This window comes from Branchiostoma floridae, chromosome 5 (genome assembly GCF_000003815.2).
Source record: "Branchiostoma floridae strain S238N-H82 chromosome 5, Bfl_VNyyK, whole genome shotgun sequence".
Taxonomy (NCBI): domain Eukaryota; kingdom Metazoa; phylum Chordata; class Leptocardii; order Amphioxiformes; family Branchiostomatidae; genus Branchiostoma; species Branchiostoma floridae.
This window is the reverse complement of record NC_049983.1, coordinates 25,165,979-25,189,727: the sequence shown is the minus strand read 5'-3', so window position 1 is coordinate 25,189,727 and position 23,749 is coordinate 25,165,979. Positions and strand designations below refer to the sequence as shown.

The 23,749-nt window shown below is 40.3% G+C and overlaps 3 protein-coding genes across 5 annotated transcripts; 2 read left to right on the top strand and 1 right to left on the bottom strand.

Moving 5' to 3' along the window:
• Window positions 1-1,102: 1,102 nt before the first annotated feature.
• Window positions 1,103-13,150, top strand: LOC118415845 (endosome/lysosome-associated apoptosis and autophagy regulator family member 2-like). 3 transcript variants are annotated; one of them, XM_035820700.1, is made up of 10 exons: window positions 1,103-1,268; window positions 1,855-1,875; window positions 2,814-2,896; window positions 3,652-3,786; window positions 4,255-4,373; window positions 4,856-4,991; window positions 5,339-5,414; window positions 6,255-6,337; window positions 9,851-10,028; window positions 10,679-13,150. In XM_035820700.1, the coding sequence occupies exons 1-10, from the start codon at window positions 1,158-1,160 to the stop codon at window positions 10,742-10,744; spliced, it is 1,008 nt and encodes a 335-aa protein (XP_035676593.1). In that variant the 5' UTR covers window positions 1,103-1,157; the 3' UTR covers window positions 10,745-13,150. The 3 variants fall into 3 exon arrangements, with proteins under 3 accessions (XP_035676593.1, XP_035676595.1, XP_035676594.1); XM_035820702.1 differs by lacking the exons at window positions 1,103-1,268; window positions 1,855-1,875; window positions 2,814-2,896 and adding an exon at window positions 2,503-2,586; XM_035820701.1 differs by lacking the exons at window positions 1,103-1,268; window positions 1,855-1,875; window positions 2,814-2,896 and adding an exon at window positions 2,974-3,057.
• Window positions 13,151-14,163: 1,013 nt separating this feature from the next.
• Window positions 14,164-16,507, bottom strand: LOC118415857 (tumor suppressor candidate 2-like). The gene is made up of 3 exons (XM_035820714.1): window positions 16,210-16,507; window positions 15,359-15,479; window positions 14,164-15,043 (listed from the first exon to the last, which is right to left on the bottom strand). The coding sequence occupies exons 1-3, from the start codon at window positions 16,395-16,397 to the stop codon at window positions 14,957-14,959; spliced, it is 396 nt and encodes a 131-aa protein (XP_035676607.1). The 5' UTR covers window positions 16,398-16,507; the 3' UTR covers window positions 14,164-14,956.
• Window positions 16,508-16,685: 178 nt separating this feature from the next.
• LOC118415849 (oligoribonuclease, mitochondrial-like) lies at window positions 16,686-20,487 on the top strand. Its single transcript, XM_035820705.1, has 4 exons — window positions 16,686-16,956; window positions 18,048-18,187; window positions 18,599-18,809; window positions 19,687-20,487. Exons 1-4 carry the CDS (start codon window positions 16,797-16,799, stop codon window positions 19,836-19,838), a joined length of 663 nt encoding a protein of 220 aa, XP_035676598.1. The 5' UTR covers window positions 16,686-16,796; the 3' UTR covers window positions 19,839-20,487.
• Window positions 20,488-23,749: the final 3,262 nt, after the last annotated feature.

Sequence of the window (23,749 nt, the reverse complement as noted above, 5' to 3'; positions counted from 1 at the left end):
ATTATAGGATTGTCTGTTGAACAATATGGCAAAAATTATTATAGGATTGTCTGTTGAACAATATGGCTTCTGGGTGACCGTTTCTATATTGCTTTGACCTAATCATGATTGCAACTCAGCAAGTATCAGACATATTTTTTTTTTCATTGCCTTATAAATTATATGGCTCGACAGTCTTTGCCCCACTTGCTGCTCCCTGACATACAGGGTACTGCTTATCTATTCGGGTTTTCCTGACAAGGAAATGAAGCGAAAAAGAACACCTGGCTCCATTTTGTTTCATTGTGTTTCCTGAATATTTTCAGTCACGAGAATGTAATATTGGTCAAGTACATCTTAGGTATGTCTGTCAATTTGTGACATTTCTGTCACATAGTATTACTCTAATTTTCGCAGAACAATCCTTAAGTCCACGATGCATTTGAATGATAACCTCATCTTAAGAAGAGTCCCACACATAAGACAAAGATGAAGACTTACCCAGAGACAGTGTCCTAAAGAAATATGCAAGATGTATTTAGTCGATTCTTCAGGTTGAACTGGCCTTTTGTTGAAAGTGAACACCTGGTCCGAAGACCTAAAGGAAGTCACACCTGTGGCGCTGTACCTGGCAGGGCAAACTCGAGATTTGTAACTGCGCAGTATGTTTGAATTCCATTTAAATAAGACATGAGGCTGCATACCAATTCATATGGGCAAGAGTCTGGTATGTTGGGAAGTGATGAAAGTAATATTTTATGATGTCGACAGTTGGAGAAATAGCTAATATGATAAAAGATACACTATATACAGCTCAAGTGTACTGGGCAAATGTTAACTGACTAATGATACTACGTCCAATATCCTTAATCTCCAACCAGATCCACGGTACGTAATGTATAGTATCAAACTTCCCGTTTGACTCCCTTAGCCGGCTACACTCCTTGGCCAGCTTTGATACTATCTTATGGCACCGTAGGATCTGCTTGGAGATTACAATATCCTTTGCAATTTGATCCTTCCAGCGCTTCGGGGGAATACCCCGTGGCCTTGGCTTTTGGAAATCCTGGTAGTAGGCTTTGCAGGCCTTCTCAGTCACTCGACAAACAAAATTTATATTTTTCTCTTCTTACCTTCCCAGGTTCCATGCTGTGCAGTCTGCCCCGACCTTCACGGCGATGGGCACGCGGTACTTCTACCAGTTCAACATCTCGCTGTGCGGCAACAACGGGATCGGGGAGGCCTCGTGCCTGGACAACATCACAGCAGTGGAGGGACAGGGGGGCAGGGTAAGGGAACTTCTCATGCTTTCAGTTTTGTCAAATACTGTAAATGCATTTAAGTTTGCGGGGATTTAATTTCGCGGTAGCAGGTAAAAGGACTTTTTGCGGTGGATTTAAATTTGCGGTAACACCATAGACTGCAGTCTGATACCATAATAGAAAAATTTTTACTGTGGTTTTAAGTTTGCGGTGAAGTGGTCACCGCGAAAACTGCAAACATTAATCCACCGCGAACATTTCTGCATTTACAGTACTCTTGGTAGCTTTCTTAAATGTCCAAGCAGATCCTATGGTAGCATGTGAGTTCTTTTTGTGTGAAAGTTTGATAGATTTCGTACATAATTCTTATTTAATTCTTAAGAATTTTGTTTCTTGACTATTGTAAGGTAAAAGTTGGATCAATTTTTCGTGTCTTAAGTCAAGCTTGTCTCAATCATGATGTTTCTGATATAGGGAGAGAATCTAGAGATTTTGTTCCAGTCTACTCTTTTAACTTAAAGTAACCTTGAAGTTGCCTTCGGGTCTACTGGTAACCGATAAGTAACACAACTTACTATTTTTATTTATTTATTTATTTTTTTTACCTGCACAGCCAGGAGAGGTTGGAGACGTGGTGAAAGGCATGGTGTGCCGTTCCACTATCATCCCTACCAACAACAAGGGCATCGCTCAGGTCATCTCTGCACAGCCTGACAGGTAAGGGTCAATCAATCAATCAAGCAGTCAATCAATCAATCAATCAATCAATAAAAAGATTAATCAGAGACAAGGTGAAAGGCATGGTGTGCCGCTCTACGATCATCCCTACCAACAACAAGGGCATCGCTCAGGTCATCTCTGCACAGCCTGACAGGTAAGGGTCAATCAATCAATCAAGCAGTCAATCAATCAATCAATCAATCAATAAAAAGATTAATCAGAGACAAGGTGAAAGGCATGGTGTGCCGTTCCACTATCATCCCTACCAACAACAAGGGCATCGCTCAGGTCATCTCTGCACAGCCTGACAGGTAAGGGTCAATCAATCAATCAAGCAGTCAATCAATCAATCAATCAATCAATAAAAAGATTAATCAGAGACAAGGTGAAAGGCATGGTGTGCCGCTCTACGATCATCCCTACCAACAACAAGGGCATCGCTCAGGTCATCTCTGCACAGCCTGACAGGTAAGGGTCAATCAATCAATCAAGCAGTCAATCAATCAATCAATCAATCAATAAAAAGATTAATCAGAGACAAGGTGAAAGGCATGGTGTGCCGTTCCACTATCATCCCTACCAACAACAAGGGCATCGCTCAGGTCATCTCTGCACAGCCTGACAGGTAAGGGTCAATCAATCAATCAAGCAGTCAATCAATCAATCAATCAATCAATAAAAAGATTAATCAGAGACAAGGTGAAAGGCATGGTGTGCCGCTCTACGATCATCCCTACCAACAACAAGGGCATCGCTCAGGTCATCTCTGCACAGCCCGACAGGTAAGGATCAATCAATCAATCAGTCAATCAATCAATCAATCAATCAATAAAAAGATTAATCAGAGACAAGGTGAAAGGCATGGTGTGCCGCTCTACCATCATCCCTACCAACAACAAGGGCATCGCTCAGGTCATCTCTGCACAGCCCGACAGGTAAGGATCAATCAACCAATCAATCAATCAATCAATCAATCAATCAATCAATCAATAAAAAGATTAATCAGAGACAAGGTGAAAGGCATGGTGTGTCGTTCCACCATCATCCCGACCAACAACAAGGGCATCGCTCAGGTCATCTCTGCACAGCCCGACAGGTAGAGTTCAATCAATCAATCAATCAATTACACTTAATTTGAATGGATATCATTCTAAGACTTAGACTATATCCTTGGATGCTTGTTTTAACATGATGTTAAGAGTCACAAAATAGCAGCTACTCTTGGCAACTGGATTTGATTTGGAAATTATATCCAGTAGCTTGAGTAACTGCTATCTGGCATATCTTATTTCCTGGATGTCTGAGGCCTTGAATATTGACGGATGTAAAGTCTAAAGAGTCAACTGAGAAAAGAAGTTGAAATACAAGCAAGCAGATGCAGTTTAAAGGCAGAGTGTTATACATTCTACATGCTCTGAAATCTAGATAATAGAAAAACAAAGTTAACTAAAAAGACCCAGAATTTTGTAAGCTGTCAGTTGTCCTGTTCACATTAACCATCATCATCATCATCATTGGCCTCCGTCCATCTAAAGAGACGATGCGTTTTGGTCATGGCGACATCTTCTTTGGTGGCTGAACAAGCCGATTCTGGAATGGCAGTCTCTGCCGCATCCTGCACATAATTACATGATATAGTACTACATTGAATTGAATGTAGCAGAAGTTAATTTTTGTTGTTGTTGTCCAGCCTTGGAGACCGTCTGCTGAACGTGACCCTTGCCGGAGTGAACAACACGGGAACGGCCATGTCTGAGATGGTGGATCTGTTTGAGCCGGAGAAGGATGGCATCCACGATCTCATGTTCGAGTTCCAGTCTGAGAAGTGAGTCTGAATCTGTAACTATCCATATAGCCGGTATAACCACCGTTCGGCGTAACACACCAGCTTGCAGGTACGCAGTGCGGCAGCAGCTGGTTATATTACACTGAACGATCCATCACAACTAACTTTTGCACATCTATCTGCAAGCGTTCTTTAAAACTATTCAGAGAAGATGCCCCTACTGTTCTTGGTGATAAAAAATTCCACTCTACGATCATCATAGTTCTGGGAAAATACAAATTTTTGAATACATCAATCCTAGGTCAGGAGTCACTGTCACAGTGGTAGTTCTTCTGAGGGAGAAATGACCTGCGAGAGAAAGTGAAATGCAGACTGCAGGGCGATTTTATCAAACAAACAAAAAAACAAAGTGACTACCCTAGCTGTTGTGCCCTGCAATTACCTAGACTTTAGCATGAGGACGAATAATGTTAACAGCATTTGTTTGTTTGTTTGTTGCCCCTGTAGGTCGACCATGGCGTGCCCTGAAGGGCGGCGTACCCTGATCTACCTGCGCTGTGATTACACCCAGACTGGGGAGGGGAAGATAGAGCTGCCACGGAACTGTCCCACTGGCACTTGTACAGGTCAGGCTTTAAACCTGCAAAGTCTTAAGGGAATACACACTGTCAACTTCTTCTTTTGGTCCTCTTGTTTTCAACTGAAAATCTCTAAATGTTGATAGTCAACAGATACTTTCAAATGTAGAAAAATTAAAGTTTTAAAGCTTTTGATACATGTAAATTTGAATGTGTTTCTCTATCGATATGTCAAAATCAACATTTAACTTTTAGTAATACATTTCTCTGATAGACTGTTCTTTGAGCAAGCATGTCTTTTCTTTAATCTCTAAAGCCTGACAAGGACTTTGTTTTTGCATGACTCTATACAAATAGTAATCAACATACCATTGACAGAACCTCAACCTTCAAGTTATGCTAAACAATAAAAAAAACTAAGAAAGCTTGCTGCCCTTTAGTGAACCACTTTTAAATTAGTACATGAATGGGGCCAAACACACACAACAACAATTGTAACCAACATCAATTTATTCCTTTATTTTCATTAGGGTGTGATTTCCACTTCCTGTGGCACACGCAGCAGGCCTGTCCTCTGTGCACCGAGAGGGACTTCTCCAGCATAGAGGGGCAGTGCAAGGATGGACAGCAGGTCACCAAGTACCTCTGGACACAGACTGAGTACAGGTACAACCAATGTTTGTTGTTTGTTTGTTTGTTTGTGATGTTATATGGTCAGGAATATCTCCATCAAGGATCAGTGTAAGGATTCTTCATCCAGTAATAAATTATAACAGACGGTGAGTGTGAAACACAAGGGTCGAGTAGTACAGTTTCCTCAGGCTCCCAGGATTCAAACCTGCGCTGAACCTAGGATGCTAGCTCACAAAAGTAACACAGTTGAACCACAAGGCTAAAAGATCTAGACTGGTCTGTGAGTTAGTGGTGCTTGAACCCCATTGTGACATTCTTGTGCTTGAAAGCTCCCTGTTTTTGTATGTGTATGGAATGACACTATGTGTGCTGTGTTCCAGGACCTGTCGTGACGGTGTGGCCCTGCCCCAGACCAAGACTAAGAAGTGCCATGTTCTCTCCATCAGGGACCCCATGGTAGGTTATACTACATGTATCAAGCCTGACCGGTGCATTATAATTACTCAGGGCTCGAAATACCACCTGCATATGCAGGTTAGTGCAGGTAAAATTGGAGCTGTGCAAGTATTTCGAGCTGTGCAGGTATTTCCAGTGTCTACCTGCACCTAACCTGCACTGGTCCATGTACTGGGTTTTACACAATCATTAATGTCCTATAATGTAGGTGTATATGGATTGTTATTAGCTGTATTGACTGTTACCGCCTATAGAGTATATTAAAAGAAAAAAATAGCAATGGTTCCTGAATGATTTTAGTATGATCCTTACTTCCTAAATTCAGAGTGGTGCAGGTAAAATTAGCCTGGTGCAGGTAATTTTCAATGTTACCTGCACCAGTGCACGTATGCAGAAAAAACTATTTCGCTATTTCGAGCCCTGTTACCACAGTGACTCAAGGAACAAGAAAATTTTCAGAGTAGACAGGTGTGTCAGTGGGAAAATTACTCTAAGGGACAAGCAGGAAGTGGTCACATTGGTCCTTATGTAGACTCCTGGACACCTAGTACAAAGGATAAACCATATTGTTTGTACAAATGTATGAAGGTTATACATCCAGGTAGCATTAGATACACAACTCAAGTCTTAGTAAAAGTAACTTTTGAATTAACACAAGCAAGTCTAAATAGCCGGTATATCCACCCTTCAGCGTAACACACCTGGTACAGCTTTGCAGGCATGCGACACAGGAGAAGCTGGTTCTATTACACGGAATCCTTACTGTGCATGGTGATAACAAATTCCACTCTTTTCTGGGAAAATACAAATTTTTGAACCATGATGTTTTTTCTCCTCCAGGTCCAGATAGGAGTGGGCCTGGCCACCTGCTGCTCCATCCTGCTGGTTTGTATGCTGGTCTACTTCTGGAGGAAGAACAGGAAGTAAGTATCAGAGAAATCATAGAAATGAATATGGGAAATAGGAAAACTTGAAACCCTTGTCTAGAGTCTAAAACATTCGTGAGTACAGAGACCTACACGGCTATCCCTGTACATATTTACCTCAAACACAATAGAAGAGGACTTACATGTAGTGTACTTGAATGTACCTGTAAATGCAATAATTATCAGGCTGAATGGTGATCTTTTGTGCAAAAGCAGTCCAAACATATCTGCTCGCCAAGGGAAATGAACAGCACACATGCAACATTAGGCTGAGCTATTGAATATGAGAAACAACAAATCAAGGTGGTTTGGCTTGATAATGAATAGTCTGTGCTTGACATGCAACATTAGATATTGCTTGACCTGACATCACCTTTCATGCTGATACTATGTAATTATATGCTCAGGCATGTTTGATGCCCCCAAGCATAAAGATGACTCATACCGACAGACTGTTTTTGTCTCTGGGGATTTACCTTAAGTTTGCTGATTTTCAAACCTGACCAATCAGTGCAGTGCAAATGGCATTACCTGGGACCCCACGCCAACAGAAACAAGTTTCACTTTCACACATCCCCATCGAAACTTTGCTGATTTTCAAACTGACAATCAGTGCAGCGCAATTGGATGTTACCTGTGACGTCACACCAACGGAAACAAGTCAGACCCTGGTCCGGACACACCTTTCACTTTCACAATCCCCAGCAAAACTTTGCTGATTTTCAAAATGATCAATCAGTGCAGCGCAAATAGCGTTACCTGTGACCCCACGCCAACAGAAACAAGCCTGGCCCACGCCTTTCACTTTAACACATTCAGACATTTGACACTCCAGACTGACGACGGGTGTGAAAAGAGTTCTTCACAATTGTAGAATTTCAGCAGGCCAGAAGCACAGAGACGTGTTGTAACAACCATGGCTGCTGCAGGCTACCCACAGGAAGAGTTTGACAACGAGTTCCTCACTTGTGACGTCTGCAAGGACATCTTTGAAGACCCCCGAGTCCTGCCCTGTCTTCACACCTTTTGTGCCAGGTGTTTGGAAAAATGCCAGAAGGGAAAGAGCAAGTTTGTCTGTCCGTCTTGTCAGTCTACAAGGAGCAGATGCTAGCAGTCTTCCTGCTAATTTATATGACATTGTAAAGAAATTACTGAACTTAAGAGCCCTACAGAACAGCAAAAAAGCTCGTACCTCCTGTGGAATGCGTGGGTCTGCAGCCATTATAGAGGGAATGTGTGGGGACTGCCCTGTACTGAGGTTTGGACAGCCGGGCAGCCAACATGGGCAGTTTGAGCTGCCTGTGGATGTAGCAGTCAGGGGGGACAGGCTGTATGTGTCCGATAATTTTAACCATCGTGTTCAGGTGTTTGATCTGAGTGGAAACTTTTGTCATTCATTTTCTACAACCAACCCCGAAGGACTTACAGTTCAGATTGATGGCACCATAGTAGTGAAATCTGGGATGGAAGTGAAATCTGGGATGGAAGTGAAGAAATTTTCCCCATCAGGAGAACTGCTGCACAAATTTCCTCTTGGTGAATATTGCATGAAGCCCTATGGCCTAACAGTACAGAGGGATGGGAGGGTTGTTGTAGCTGATCCAGGCAAACACAGCATCTTCTTGTTTGAGGCAGATGGAACTCTGGTGAAACAGGTGGGAGGGCAGGGGCAGGGGGAGGAGCAGTTTGATGAGCCATGTTTTGTCACTGTGGATAAAGAAGACAACATCTTTGTGGCAGATCAAAACAACCACCGTATTCAGGTGTTTGACAAGAATCTGAAGTTCCAACGCAAGTTTGGTAAAAAGGGCAGGCAGCCACAGGACATGTGGTGGCCTACAGGAGTGTCAGTTGACAATAGGGGTAACATTGTACTGTCAAACGTTGGAGGTACAGCTGATGGTGTTGCACACAGTCAGAAGCTTCAGGTGTTTCACCCAGATGGGACCTGGGTGTCCAGCATTAGCAGTAATGAGGACAAAATGTATGAGCCCTATGGGGTAGCTGTGACAGAGGATGGATATGTGTTTGTTACTGACACTGGTGACCACTGTATCAGGAAGTACAGATACATGTGAGGGACTGAAGCTATCCCTTCTTCTTTGTGATTCAGGACAAAGTGCCTCGTGGCACGTCACATCCTTTCAAGCTCCAACTTAAGTCTTCAATCATCTTCATGCTAGAGTAGCCAAATAGCTAATAGTATGAATGTTTAATGTTTCCTTTTGGAATCCAAAATTGTGTTCAGCTTGACTTAGCCTTACCTTAAAGTTTGTTTCCTGTTGGATAACTGTTACCCAAATTGTCTTTAGATTGACTTTGTCTTACCTTTTTTCCTATTGGACATCCAAAATTGTCTTCAGCTCATTTGCATTCATAGTTAGGGTATATAAGACCAGTTTTTCCCAGATCACTTCAGTGTCACTGGCGAAAGATGGTGGATGCCATCTGAAATGTCTGACCGTTTGCAAAATCATATTCAGTTGCTTGTCGAGTAACAGTTACAGTAACTGCTTTTTGGCAAATAGCTAAATTATAGTATTCATTACAAGATAATAGAGCCAGACAGTAGAGAGATCATCTCGCGTTCCATGCCGAATCTGCCTTTGAAAGAGAGGAGGGAGGCCGCCGCAGTGTCCCTATTCAAGTCAATGTGTGGAGTCCAAGTCATCAACTGCACAATTTTGCACCTTTTCAACGGCATCAAGCAACAGGGAGAACTCTTGAGAAGTACTCTTAAGGCCATGGTCCCAGACTCTCAGGACAAAAGAGCAAGCGCCTACAGAACTCTTTTGTTCACCATTCCATTGAACTTTACAACAAGTCTGAGTGTAAAAGTATGAACCATTTGATTGATGTTGTACAAAGTCATGATTATTTTGTAGTAAATGATTTTTTCAAATTTATTGAGAATTTGTAACAGACTACAAATGATTCAGGGTGTGAAACACATTGTTTTCTTCCCCTGCATGTGATGGTTTGTGAGAAATTTATCTAAAAAAATCATTGACTGACGTTTTCTCTGATTTCATGTCACAGTGTTTATTATATTTTTTCCCCCAGACTTGAGTTGATTTTTTCTCTAATTTCATGATTGTGTTATTTCCCCCTCTCCCTCCCCCTAGACTGGAGTATATATAAGTACATGCAGCTGATATTCTCTCTGATTTCCTGTGTTATTTCCCCCCAGACTTGAGTACAAGTACATGCGACTGATGCAGATTGTGTTATTTCCACGCAGATAGCACCGGGTTGTCCACCTTTAGCAGTGATGGGGACAAACTGAATGAACCCACTGACTGATGATTGTGTTATTTTCCCCCAGACTTGAGTACAAGTACATGCAGCTGATGTTTTCTCTAATATTTCACCTATTATTTTCCCCCAGACTCGAGTACAAGTACATGCGACTGATGTTTTCTCTAATTTCACTTGTTACTTTCCCCCAGACTTGAGTACAAGTACATGCGACTGATGTTTTCTCTGATTTTCTGTGTTATTTTCCCCCAGACTTGAGTACAAGTACATGCGACTGATGCAGAACTCCACCAAGCCTGGAGAACTCCCCAAGGTCGAGTCCTGCGTTGATGACGGCGAGGACGAAGACGAGGTCATCTTTAACGAGGGCGGGAACTCCGCCTCCACGCTCTTCAACAAGTTCAAGAACAAGATGCAGTCCAAGATGGCCGTGAGTTTTTCTGAACACTTTTATATTTGAGGATAAGTGCTACCACTCTCAGTCAAAACAGGTCAAGAAGGTCCCAGAATTATACCAGATTGGAACTGGCATGGTCTTGACAGCCCCACGGTTGGGTAATTTCATTCCAGGCTGGAGGCTTGCCTACCTTAACCCAGGACTTCAAACAACAGGGAGTAGTGTAATGAAGATGTAGAAGACCAGGGGGCCTATAAAAGCTTGTCTACGTGGACAGGTGGTCACTATAGACAGAGTTCTTGATGCTACATTTTATCACCTTGTAGATGATACTGATTCAGACTAGACAATGGGCCTTTCCATCAATTTGTAATAGATATAGCAGCTGCTATAAAAGCCACTGATACTTGTATACTAATTAGACATGCTTTTGCACCATTACAAACTTTGATTTTGAAATTAAAAATAAAATTCAATGTTTCTTCTTGTTCATGGGGCCCCAGGGATAAAATAGAGGCCAAAATTTAGCAGTCATGATAACTGTTCAATGTCTAATCAGTTTTGTGTGTGGCCTTTGATAAGTCAGTATCCATTATCTATTAAATCATTATCAAAGGAAACTTTTTAAATTAAAACCTTACTTCCTGCTGAACTAGGTCTCACTGTTACATTTTTCCTCACAGGGAGAAGGAGACAACCCGTTCGAGTCCATCCAGCTGACACCAAAGCAACAGCTCTCCAATATATGAGGACGCTGAAGACAACCCCCCCCCCCAACAAGGTTCAGCCCCCCCTGACAACAAAGACCCCCCCTCCAACTACTGCTGCTACTCCAGCTAGAGTCCCCCTTCTATGAAATAACATCGTCCACTCCAAGTTTGCAATGTTTCAGAAAACTTTTAAATCAAATTGTTCCTCTCAAGACCCTCTATTCTGGTGGGAAATTTGTATTTATTTCGTTTCTCAAAAGGCTCAATGGAACTAAATGTAATTGTTAGTAATCAATTACAAAAATATGACAGTCACTATAGTTAGGAAGCAAGAGTTTATTTAGGACATATTAAGTATTCAAGTGCATTCTTTTGTGTCTTTCATCAAGAAAAATGTATCTTTGTATTTAGATGTCTGACTTCTTGCCCCTTGAAAGGAATTTTTATTTTTCATTGTTATTTGCAATTTGTGACCAAAGTTGGTAATTTCAGGGGGCTGGTTAGAATTGGCCCAGTGAAACTCTTCTCCCAAAAAGGGCAGAAATTGTTCTTAGATTTCTAGGACTTGTGCAATGGTGAGATTATCCTTTCTTGAAACAATCATATCATTTGTAGGCTGCAAGATTATTTTAAAATGGAACTTTTTTTTTCTGGTTAGAATTCTATTGAAAAAAAGTTATATCTTGCTGCCGATATCTTTGCATCTTGATCAGTTGTATAAAATGATGAGATCTTCCAGGAGAAAGAAAAACGACTCTTCAGAAAGTAGATAATTGAACAAGGAAAGAGGAAGACGACACACACTGTCAATCACAGTAAGATTTTGTGTCATGTTTTATGGGAATGTATAGGTGGTATGATCTATGTTCGATATGTCAAAATATTATAAGTGATTTTTCCCACACAGTACTATCTATTGTAGCTTTCTGCATGTGTCAAGGTCGAATATTATATGGTCTTAAGTTTCCAATCATTCCACGAGCAAAGTGTCAGGAACACAGTCATTGTAACAAGGATGTTTTTTTTCAGTTATTATAAATGATGATGTTGTGTTTGTATATCTTAGAGCAATGGTGAATGGATCTGTATATAAATATTTTGCATAATCAGATGATTGTTTGACCACAAGGTACAAGGTTCTTTTTGTAAATGTTGGGTCTGTAATTTTCTTATTTACCTAGATGTGATATATATAGTTATGGTGATTTTGTACACAGTCTTGCTATGTTATAAGTGTATGTTGGGGCATGGCACCAATGCCTTCTTGGTTCTTGATCATAAAGGATGGGATTGAAAAGAAAAACAGCATAAAAGATTCTTTAAGCAAAGTCCTGTCTTTGACGACCTCGCAAATTGACCAGAGTCAAGCCAGGAGTTGAAAGAATTGGCAATAACATAGAGCATTTTTTTTTTGCAATATGTATTTTAGATTTGTGTATCCTTCTGTTTGAGAACCATGGAAGTGTATTGGTTTAAGACCATACCTGGTGAAAGTTTGCATATCATTTTAATGTTTAAATTTAATGTTACTTGTAAGGGAGAATATCTGGCTACGTTTCTCGAATTCAAGGTAAATTTGATGTTTTGTTGTGAAATCCTGTACCACTGTTTGTGATTGAGTTGTGCAATAAGAGATTTGCAGGATCCAAAAAGATACTGAATTCTATTTGCCTGTAGTAATCAACATTCCATGTTAAAACTTCACAATTTGCCACTTGCAATGTGCATTGCTCATTAGAAATCCATAAGTTGCATTATATAACAACCACTTCAGCCATATTTCATAAGCTTATGTTTTTTTAAATTAGAATTTGTCATTCCAAGAAATATAATGATTAATATTCTGCTTGTAATTTGTAAGGTAGGTATACTTGACTTCATTCCTACATGTTATGCATTTCGAATGTATAACGCGATTGTTCATGTTTTTAAGCGAAGTAAACCATCCTTAGCTTGAGCTGTTATTTTGCAATGACATTCACACATGTAATTTTAGATATGGAACACATTTGCTAAATATACATTGTGTTTGGATATACCAACATATATATAGTGTTATCTTCAAAGTTCATAGACTTGTTCGTTTGTGTACAATCTTAGGTAACATTCCCCGCCATGGTATTTACAGTTATAGTTAATAGGATTTAATGTATTTATGGTATGAAGACATTTGGAAACTTCATTATAATCAGAATGTTTGCTGGAACTGCTCCAAATACAGTGTAGTTATGTGTATGTAAACTAATTAAGAACAATCATTATTTTGCATCTAAGTACAATCAATTCCTATATGCAGTCAAAGTTGGATTCAAGTTAGTCGTGTTTTGTATTTTTTTTTTTCAAAAGTTCCATATCAGTCTCGTTTTATTGTTTGTCCTAAATGGTGATAATTTCCCCTCTTTTGGTGTGCTTTAATAAAATAAAATAAAATGTGGTATGGTTTATAATTGTGCCTGTGTTTTTTTCTTCTCTTGTCCACTGGCAAACTCATACACATTTAATAAAAACAAGACTGGTAAAATACAACAACCTACCTTGCTCTGAATTGAAATAGCTAAGAGATGAAATTCTGAGGAAGATCTGGAGACAAGTAACTATATTCAGGACTTTTACCATAATTTTTTTCATGATACATGTATGGATGGAAATTAATCGTTCTATATTACGGTAACTCTTTCTAAGCATTGACAACAAACTAACTCAAGGCTTGTTTTGAAATGACAAAAGAATTGCACATCTGAAAGTTTTAATCAATAATTTATTGATCTAACTTGCCACAAGACTACTACAGATATTGGTCTCTATCTAATTTGGACTATAACTATATCTCCTGGTGTTTTCCAATGTGGAAGTGTAATAATTAATAAATGTTGTTTACATTCATATCAATATGACATGTAAATATATTTTCTAAATGGATGTAAAACATTGTTCACCTTTTCTGTATATTAAGTTAACTACTTAGCACATATTCATGAACAAACAGTATCCTAAATTTCTAACGTTTACAGTATCATTTCCTTGTCTAGCATTTGTAAAGTGTAACAGAGTAGGTGCAGTTTTCCCTTGGCCTGTTAGGTGGCGCTTCTAATCCACCCAAGTAGCTGCTGGTTTATATGTGCAGCCTAAAGCTAGCAAGAGGCGTCACAAGTGTATCAAAATAGAAAGAAATATGATTGTTAAGTTAATAACAACCTGATACTATAACAGGTGTGACTTGCTTAAGATTAATTTTTTTACAAGTATTCCAAGAAAGAAAAGCAATTCAATACAATTGATAATAATGGTAGTCTGCTGTATACAAGCATTTGAAAAGACACTATGGATGAAAAAAAAATGTCTAAGAGAAAGTCTCACATCTGCTTGGATATTATTGGAAATCAGGGAAAACTGAATGCAGTTTTCGTTTGAACTGTTAAGTGGTTCCCCATATATATATATATATATATATATATATATATATATATGACCATCGTCTTACAAAGCAGAACTACTGCCATGGAGTTTGCTCATACTCTGTATATTCTATTTCTATGTACAAAAATTCATGAGAAATTTCAATCAACAACACAGAAAAAAATGAAATATTCACATCTTTAAATGTTACAGCTGGACCATCCAGCTTAATACACGAATCTGTGTTTCTTTTTTCTTATATTGCGTACTCAGTATGTTTTCCCTTTCATAAGTACTAGCAAGTACTGTTACATTTCTGCCATAGTTTGTTCAACTTAACATTTGATTGGTATTTTGGTAAACATACATCAAAATTTGACCCTTGGAACAACAGACTGCTAAAACTGTACTGTGCAGTGAGAGTGAACAGTTTTCGCTTTACAACAGCTTTTCATTTTCAGTCCTCTCGGTAGGTTTTCCATATGCTCATCTCATGGTGTGACTACTTCTAATTCTTAATCTTTATCATTTAGACAATGTTCATTTTCATAATGATCATTCTGTATTTTTCCATCATCTGCTACAAAATTTTGTTAAATGATGGAATGACGGGGAGAAATCCTGAGCATGGGGCAAGGAGATGTAAATAAAATAACAACTGATTTGACTTCATACATGTACAGTAAGTTGATATTTCTTGTTCCGTGCCTACAACACCTGTGTCACCACTGAATAATGAGTTATTGTACGTGGTTTGGGCACGTTTGTGCCAACTATACAGCCATGTCTCGGGCGGATGGATGGATGGACAGAAGAGAAGAAGAGAACTTGGAGGAAGTAAGCCGTCTGTCCGTTTTATCTGACTGTTGAGAAGGTGAGAGAATCACACAGCACAAACGGCATGTCCACGTGTAGTCTGGGGAACTCCAGCTCTACTATACCCTGGGAGGAAAGAAGGAAATAGGATCAAACATGTTAATTAGCAGTTCACTCTCTAGACTTACACTTGTCACATAAGATTTGGAAAGACATTTGGGAATTCAGAAGAAATTAGTTATTTGCTATATTCAGTCTTAAAATCATTGCAAAGGTGCTAAAAATCTTAGTTCCATCTTCTGTATTGTGATGTCTTTGTGCACTGACTTTTTGGGAAGCCCATTTCATGAACTAGTAGTGGGGCAACCTTTGCTAGACACCTTTGACAGCCAAACCAATAAATAGATAATAATTTAGATATGATCCACATGGAAATTTTACCTGTGGCGTGAGATCGTCAAATATTCTCCTCATCCCTGCCCGCTTCTGTCCATTGCACACGTAGTGAGTCTCCTCGTAAAACTCATGGGCCACGTCTCCATCTAGGTCCACAAACATTGAGCTGAAAAACACAGTGGCAATCAGGGGATGTACATGTACCAGCATACGCAGTTAGACAGGTAGACAGCAGTGGTCAATATGCTCGTTCACACTTATGAGTATCCATACTCCCCAACAGGAATTGTGACTAATAATGTCAAAGGTGAAGGCTCCTGAGACATGAACAAAACATGTCTGGACGTTTTTATGCAAATCCTAAAAATTGTTGAAGAGAACTGTTTCAGAGGCCTTCGCCTTTAACATGTTATGCACAATTCTTGTATTGTTGCTGTGCATGAATATTTGGAAGCGAGAATGAGCTTAATAATAATATAGTTCATCATCCAATTTGACATAGCGGTAAGTACACATGAAAGCCAATTTTCACACCATACTCACTCAGTTTGACACATAATTACAAACGTAACCTCAAAAATGGACAGTGCCCGAGCTGTACCCTTCGACATTAGCATAAATGATTCAAAAGGTGACACAATTTATTTGCTATTGTTTTGACACACTGACTTTCTGGCGGTTGGCCCTTCTCCAATGTTACCCAAGAAAAATGATTTGCTAATTAAAAAATAGATTTATCAGGGGAATTTTGCCACAATTTATAGGCTGCCAAATTTTTTCTGTCCTCGCGCACTGAGAGGGGGGGGGGGGGGGCGTTACCCTTCCCGTGCACTAGCTCACACTCGTGACCAATTTTTCAACCATTTCATGCGGAATCCATAAATCCTTATGTATACCTCCTCCTGCGGAAAACGAACGGGGTGGCCATGGCGCTGCTCTCGGGGCCTGACGCCGCCCTCCCCCAGGCGGAGCTCACGGCCTCCCCTGCCGGCAGGGCCTTCTGCTCCCAGCCGAACAGGTACTCAGCGGAGCGGCGAACTAGTCTGGAACCCCACCCTCCCATCCTGCCGAAATATCTCTTCATCTAGACACGACTAGCGCCGGATTCCGTCAAACGTCAGACGAAAAACAACAAATTTCTCATTCCGTCGGCCATTTTTTTCTATGCGAGGTCAAAGGTAACAGAATGGAAGATGTCATAAAATCATGGGTAGAAAAATATTTTTTATAAAATACTAACATATTGAAACTTTGAATAATAATGTTACTTACATCATATCCATATTTTATCTTTATTCTAAAAAATTATAGTTTTAGTGTTGAATACTTAATTTGATGAAGTAAAAGAACATTTTTCGACTATTTCTAATGGTTTGTCCTAGAGCCAGTTGAAAGGTCACCCGGCTGTAGAATTTGCCACGAGCGCTCGAAGGAAGCCGGAAAGTTTCCTCCCAACTTCTCAAGACGTCCTGCGGCGATTCTCATGCTGAATCGGACCTTCTTCAGGTCTGCTTCTCTCGCCAAGACGTTGCACCGTCCTCAGGGTTTCTCCGCACCTGTAAGAAGGAGATTTAAGACGATGACGTCGGACGAGGCGGTGAGGATGTCCCGGCGCATGGTGTGGGTGGATCTCGAGATGACAGGTCTGATTCGGGTGTCAGATAATTATCTTCTCTTTCTTCTTCTCTTTTTTTCAACACTACCTACTTCAATTTGCTGAAGTTTCTGTAGCATATATAGCCGGCTGTCAGGTTTGAACCACTCACACCGGGAAGAAATCCTACAACAGTACTCTTTTCAGTAAGTGCAAGGAGCCTGATAAAAGCTCCTTGGTAAGTGTGGTGGGTTCTTTTTGATACGTGTTCGAAGTGTGGCTCTCCTCAAACAAGGGACCTCTGTAGCCTCCATTCCAGGCCCTCTGGACTTTTTAGGTTTACTTTTTATTTTATTTTTTTATAAATAATACACGTTTGCTGTTACCCAAGACTCTTCAATACTAGTATCCATAATTTTCAGTTGAAGTTGATCAGCCTCAGACTGTCAGGGTGTGCTCTTGAAAGACAGGTCATTATAACTGGAAAAGCCATATCTATTGTACCTCACCGGTGAATTTCAGTAATGATGATGATCGATCAGCAGGGCCAGGAGGTCCTCTCAAGCTTTCACCATTAACATACACACATTGACTTAATAAAAAGTAGCAATGTAGGTCCTGCTGACAGTACTGCATCAGTCCGTTTTTATCTATTTTCATCTATTGGCTGTTCTCCTGGTCTCTGATAATTTTGGTGCGATTGGTGTGGTCTCAGAGCAAGGACATTATATATTATGTATATAACTAAATATATAATGTCCTTACTCAGACCACACCAATCGCACCAAAATTATATATAATGTCCTTGGGCTGAGCTATAAACATGTACATAATACATTGTATAAAAATTAGCAGGGCCAGGAGACCCTGTCTAGCTCACTCACGTGCACTCACTATCTGGTTTAGCGTCCGTTGTTCCCTGTCTTCCAGGGTTTGGACATTATCTGTAGAATCAATGACCTTTTGTCTGTTGCTCAGGTCTGGACCTGGACTCCAGAATACTACAACAGTCCATTTTTATCTCTTTTGTATATATATATATATATATAAGTTATATAACACATAATACTACAACATTTTTATCTCTTTTATATATTTTTATATCTTTTCTATAGTTTTTATCTATTGTCTGTTGCTCAGGTCTGGACCTGGACTCCTGCCACATCATCGAGATGGCGTGCCTCATCACCGACGACGACCTAAACGTGGTGGCCGAGGCTCCGGACCTGGTCATCCACCAACCGGATGCTGTGATGGACACCATGAACGACTGGTGCAAGGTGAGTAATCTACATCAGTAACATCCACCAGCCGGACTCTGTGATGGACACCATGAACGACTGGTGCAAGGTGAGAGCTTAGATGTTCTAGTTCAAGTTAAAAGTTCTGGTCCTTTCCAGGTGGTGAATAGGGTGGCACTCATCTCTATTTCAAGAGCCCTAGGCCTTGGACCACACAACTTCTGAAAACGCTATAGCAGGGCGCTAGTTCACTGGTAGTGTTCGTGGTGGCCACTTTACCGCAAAATTAAAACCACCATGAACAATTTAGTTTAACTTTTTGACTACAGTCTTTGGCGCTACCGCAAACATAAAACCACTGTGAACACTCCATTTTCCCGCTAGCGCAAAAGTAAATTCCTGCGAACTTAAATGCATTTACATTAATTTGATTTCTCATCCTTCCCCCAGGAGCACCATGGGAAGTCAGGACTGACGGAAGCCGTACGGAGAAGCGAGCTGTCACTCCAGGCTGCCGAGTACGAGATGCTGTCGTTCGTGCGGCAGTACACCCCGCCCGGGGTGTGTCCGCTCGCAGGAAACTCCGTCCACGTGGACAAGAAGTTCCTGGAGAAGTACATGCCTCAGTTCATGAACCACCTGCACTACAGAATTATAGACGGTATGAAAATTTGTTGTTTGGAATGTTTATTTATCTATTGTTAATTTCAGACAGCTTGGTGGCCCCATTCAACTGTTACGAGTTGTTGTAATCCAGATGAGGTGTTGCCAGTTTATTTTATGTTCTTATTCTCAAGTAAAACGTAAGCTCTATGTGTGACTTTGTTTTCAGGGTCATCTTACAGTTCAGGATAATTCAGCTACAATTTGAAATCAAACTGGCCTCACCTGACAATATTACCAGGTTGTTTTTCAGCCTTCTGGATAAAGAATCCTTTCACATGAGGCTTTGACTTGTACATTCAATCAAAACTGTCTATACTAGTACAACCACTTAAGGATCTGGTCTCTGTGGATAGGTGGCCACTATAGACAGGATTCTTAATGCTGGGGTCAATGGGAAAAATATAATCTATGTGGTCAGACAGCCCTTATTCTTTCTAGATGTGGTCACAGGTAACTACTACAGTACAGGTTTGACAGTAGTTAAAGTTGAAGTTTATGAGTCTGTCTGTTGAGTGGTAACCTGTGTATACATGTATCTTGTCCCACAGTCAAGTCAGGCAGCCCTTATTCTTTGTATACATGTACATACATTTACAGGGATTTTATACAGGCTTGTTGAGGTTGAAGTCTTAGTACATGTATAACAGGTAAGGACTATTAAGCTGAGTGTATATCTTGTCCCCCAGTGAGCACAATCAAGGAGTTGTGTCTTAGTGTAAAGACTAAGCTGTGTATCTTGTCCATTAGGTAAGGACTAAGCTGTGTATGTTGTCCCTCAGTGAGCACAATTAAGGAGTTGTGTCTTAGTGTAAAGACTAAGCTGTATATCTTGTCCATAAGTTAAGGACTAAGCTGTGTGTCTTGTCCCCCAGTGAGCACGATTAAGGAGTTGTGTCGGCGCTGGTACCCAGAGGACTATAACGTGTCTCCTCAGAAGTCTGCCACCCACCGGGCCCTGGAAGACATCAGGGAAAGCATCAAGGAGCTGCAGTTCTACAGGAGTCACGTCTTCAAGAAAGTATAGCGTCTTGACTGGAACAACCCCAAACCACGTCCCCCCTTGTGTAATCTCCAAGCAGATCCTACAATGGCATAAGATAGTACCAAACTGACCAAGGAGTGTAGTCATCCAAAAGGTGTCAATTTGGCCGGTAGCAAAACATACTCCTAAGCCGGCTTCACTCCTTTGCCAGCTTTTGATGCTATCTTATGCTACCGTAGGATCTGCTTGGAGATTACTCCTTGTGTACTTCTGTGGTTTCCCATAAGTTTGCTGCCAAGAAATCAGACGTTGCTGTCATTATGTTATAGTTCTACTAAAAACTGCTTTATTTTATGAAATTAATGTGAACTTGGCTTATGTATGTCTTAAAGTAGCTTTGTGGAAAGAAAGAGTTTGAGTTTAAGATTTTATTATTTGATGAACAGCAAAGATAATTTTGTTCTTTGTTATTGAAAGATTTGCTTATTTAATGCTACAGTGTCATTCCAGAAGAGAAGCACAAATGAAATATGAACAAAATTTGCACAATGCTTGTTGGTATGCAAAGATGGGTTAGTCTCAAGTTAAGTGACAGTTCCTTTTGTTTCCATTTTTTTCTAAAAAAACACCTGATATATTCAATCTGTTTCTGTGTTATGAGACTTAGAAATAAATTGTTGCGTGCACATTAGCTAAAGTGTTACATTTGTTTTGCTAAATTAACTTATTAGCTGTTGATAGTTCTAATTTACGTATTATTAGTTATTAGCCAAGATCAGGAGTCATTATAAGTGCTCATGATACATGACATAGTTGCTGTAAAGATGAAGATTCACTTTCCATATTTTAAGAGCACCACGTTGGGATTTGAAATGTGCCAAACTTGTGTGACTGTACTTTAAAGGCAGCCTTAGCAATATCACATTGTTAAAAGTGGAAATATTCTGAATAAGGCAGTCTGTATAATATTGACATCTAATGCATTATTTTAGCACGTTTACATCATTATTTCATAAATTGAGCCATTAAAAACAGCGTGGGAATGAGTTGCACAAGGATTCCAGATCAAGTCCTTATTTTGGGGGGGTACAATAATAAGGAATATCCTCGTGCAAGTTGTCTCTGGGCTGTTTTTAACCGCTCAAAGTATCAAATTATGATGTAAATTTGATAATACAGTGCAGTAGATGTCAATATCATGCAGATTGCCTTATTCAGAATATTTCCACTTTGATGCTGTAATCTTGCTTAAGCTAGGGGCACAACCCGCCGTACTTGCAACTGCGTGCTGTCTACGTGCCAAAACGTGGGCAATCTTTTGGTATCCGTAAGTGGTAAGTACCGTCTCTGTACAAACACGTGGCGAATCCCACGGATTTGGGGCACGCAGACACGCCGTAGAAATTTAAGTGCATGCAGAACTTTCTCTGCGTTCGGGCTGTGGATTCGCCCTCCGTATGTGCCAGTACGGGCGACGCATCTGCCATGTACAGACTGAATGTTTTCAGGAATACGTGGCCGACGTGGCCTCCACAAAAAACGTACGGACAAATTGCACGTACGGCGGGTTGTGCCCCAGGCTTTAGGTTCCTTTAACTAAGCGCCTTCGCCTTATTTCATACACTGTCTAATGTCAGCTATGAAGGAGGTGAAGAAGGATAGCCTAGTCTGTGTAACATGTTTTCTCCCAGCTTAAAACTGGATGGACAGGCCATGGAGTCGGCTCTGGTATTACTCAAGGCTTTATTACGGAGCCCCTCCCATGTATAGGCCTGGCCAGAGGAAGGCTAGCCTTGCTACAATCCTCCATAGTACTGTAAATGCAGAAATGTTTGCGGTGGATAAATGTTCGCGGTTTTTGCGGTGACCACTTCACCGCGAACTTAAAACCACCGCGAACATTTTTTCTATTATGGTTTTAGACCAGTCGATGGTGTTATCGCGAACTTAAATCCACCGCGAAAAGTCCCTTTTCCCGCCATCGCGAAATTAAATCCCGCGAACTTAAATGCATTTACAGTTAACCATTGGCTCAATCTTCTCACTATGTCTTGCTAACCACAGCAGAGGGGAGCAAGCAAAAAGACTGAGTCGTTGGTTACTATAGAAATGGTACCCAGGCTAGTGTGAGTGTTGCTGCAAGTATTGTTAGTCACAGGCTAAAACTATCCTAACATTTATCATATATCAGTAAAACTAAATACGCCTCAGCCAACACTCTTTAAGGCCTTTAAGCAACTAAGCAAAAAAAAAGTGACCTTTCAGCAACAGCTGTGACAGATAAGCTCTCTTTACATTGCCACAAATTAAAGGCTTGTCATGTTGGGAACAACTTTTACAGATTATATTGAATATGGAATTTGATGTGTTGTAAAATGTAAACCCAAATGTCAATGAAATACAACTGATGAGCAGCTTAAAAGTGTAGTCTGCAAATCTGCATTGATCATGATTCATTTTTCTTGGCAAAATTGTTGCAGTTTTAGTAGCAGCTTATTAGGTATATACAACAAGGTTCCTTCCCAGTAGTCTGTGTTAAGGAGGTGTATTCAGTTCTTGTCTCAAGTTGTTGAATACACCAGTTGTGAGACTTCCTCTGTGAGTGATTTCTTGACTTGTATTAAAAGACCCCAGTAACAGTTTGTGTGTGCGAGTGCTACGCATGCATGCATGCTCGTTAGGGTGCGTGCATGTGTGCGGCAGCCTTTGGGTACCTTGCTAGAATTATGAGAATTGACACTACATGCACAATATTTACAAGACGAGTATAATTGACAATTTCAGGGTTAGTACTACATACTCAGGGCTCGAAATTCATTTTTGGGATTAGGTGTCCCGGTGCACCCAGCTTAAAAAATTGGGTGCACCAAAAATTTTTTGGGTGCACCACTCAAATTTAAGTAATAACCTAATAATAAAACTTAGTTACAAGCTACCAAATTATCAAGTAACAAGTACCATGGCAGACATTTTTATTATCACTCTAACACTTAGATGTCAATAATATGATATATACTAGTATACTTTGATATCTTTACATACATAAACATAAGAAAATATTTGGGTGCACCTGTGCACCCACAGAAAAAAATTGGGTGCACAACTCCAATTTTGGGTGCACCTGTGTGCACATGCACCCAGTATTTCGAGCCCTGGTATTGGATTATTTCCATACCCGTCCTGTAACTGTAACCAGCTACCGCCACACCACTTGCCTACAAAGCTGGTGTGCTACGCCACAGGGCAGGTATACTGCCTTTAGGTATTAAAAAAAACATGCACAAGACATACAAACTTCTTAAAGTTCCTTTCTTTATTGCTGAAGGAAAGTTTGATTCCTTGTAAGGCACAAGAAACTCACTTAATATCCACATCATCATTTCTTCCATGATGTCTAAAGTTTTTGCATGAGTTGTTCCCAATTAGGCTATATGTGAAAGCTAGTTTTGGCACCTACAAGTATACAATGTATTTGAGGCTTTTGCTCAGTCCTCACTGTCTTTAAAGTGAATATTTTAAAATATTACAAACTACGATCGGTATCACTACCAGCAGATTGCAACCTCTACATGCAGGAACTTGAATTTATGGATGACCACCTTTGTAAACTTTGTAAACATCAGCATCTTGCTGCCTGGTGCAGCATTCTGTATTGTCTCGATGCAATTTAAATAAAGTTAAACTTAAGTGTGAAGTTCGTTTTACAAGAGATAGCGAGCAATCATGTTCTAAAAGAATCCCTGACAATCATGGCACAAATATTCATATATTTTCTAAATCTGCAGCAGTTTTTGCACGACATGCAAAAGAACTGACGTGCTACTAGTCATGTATAGCTCACATTGGCATTTGACTGAAGGTGATGTCATCCATAGATTTAGCTCCTCAGAGAGGATACAAAATCAACTTTGTTCACAAGTCATATTTTCTAGAAAATCAAAGTGAAAGGGCAA

Bases quoted from the DNA above. Each gene is read 5' to 3' on its own strand.
- LOC118415845 (XM_035820700.1), top strand. From the start codon at position 1,158: ATGGGCACGCGGTACTTCTACCAGTTCAACATCTCGCTGTGCGGCAAC. The intron at 1,269-1,854 runs GTAAGGGAACTT...TTACCTGCACAG, and splicing joins TGGAGGGACAGGGGGGCAGG to CCAGGAGAGGTTGGAGACGT. The intron at 6,338-9,850 runs GTAAGTATCAGA...ATTTTCCCCCAG, and splicing joins TTCTGGAGGAAGAACAGGAA to ACTTGAGTACAAGTACATGC.
- LOC118415857 (XM_035820714.1), bottom strand. From the start codon at position 16,397: ATGAAGAGATATTTCGGCAGGATGGGAGGGTGGGGTTCCAGACTAGTT. The intron at 15,480-16,209 runs GTATACATAAGG...TGTGTTTTTCAG, and splicing joins TTCGTTTTCCGCAGGAGGAG to CTCAATGTTTGTGGACCTAG. The intron at 15,044-15,358 runs GTAAAATTTCCA...CTTTCCTCCCAG, and splicing joins TTGACGATCTCACGCCACAG to GGTATAGTAGAGCTGGAGTT.
- LOC118415849 (XM_035820705.1), top strand. From the start codon at position 16,797: ATGCTGAATCGGACCTTCTTCAGGTCTGCTTCTCTCGCCAAGACGTTG. The intron at 18,188-18,598 runs GTGAGTAATCTA...TCCTTCCCCCAG, and splicing joins CCATGAACGACTGGTGCAAG to GAGCACCATGGGAAGTCAGG. The intron at 18,810-19,686 runs GTATGAAAATTT...CTTGTCCCCCAG, and splicing joins GCACTACAGAATTATAGACG to TGAGCACGATTAAGGAGTTG.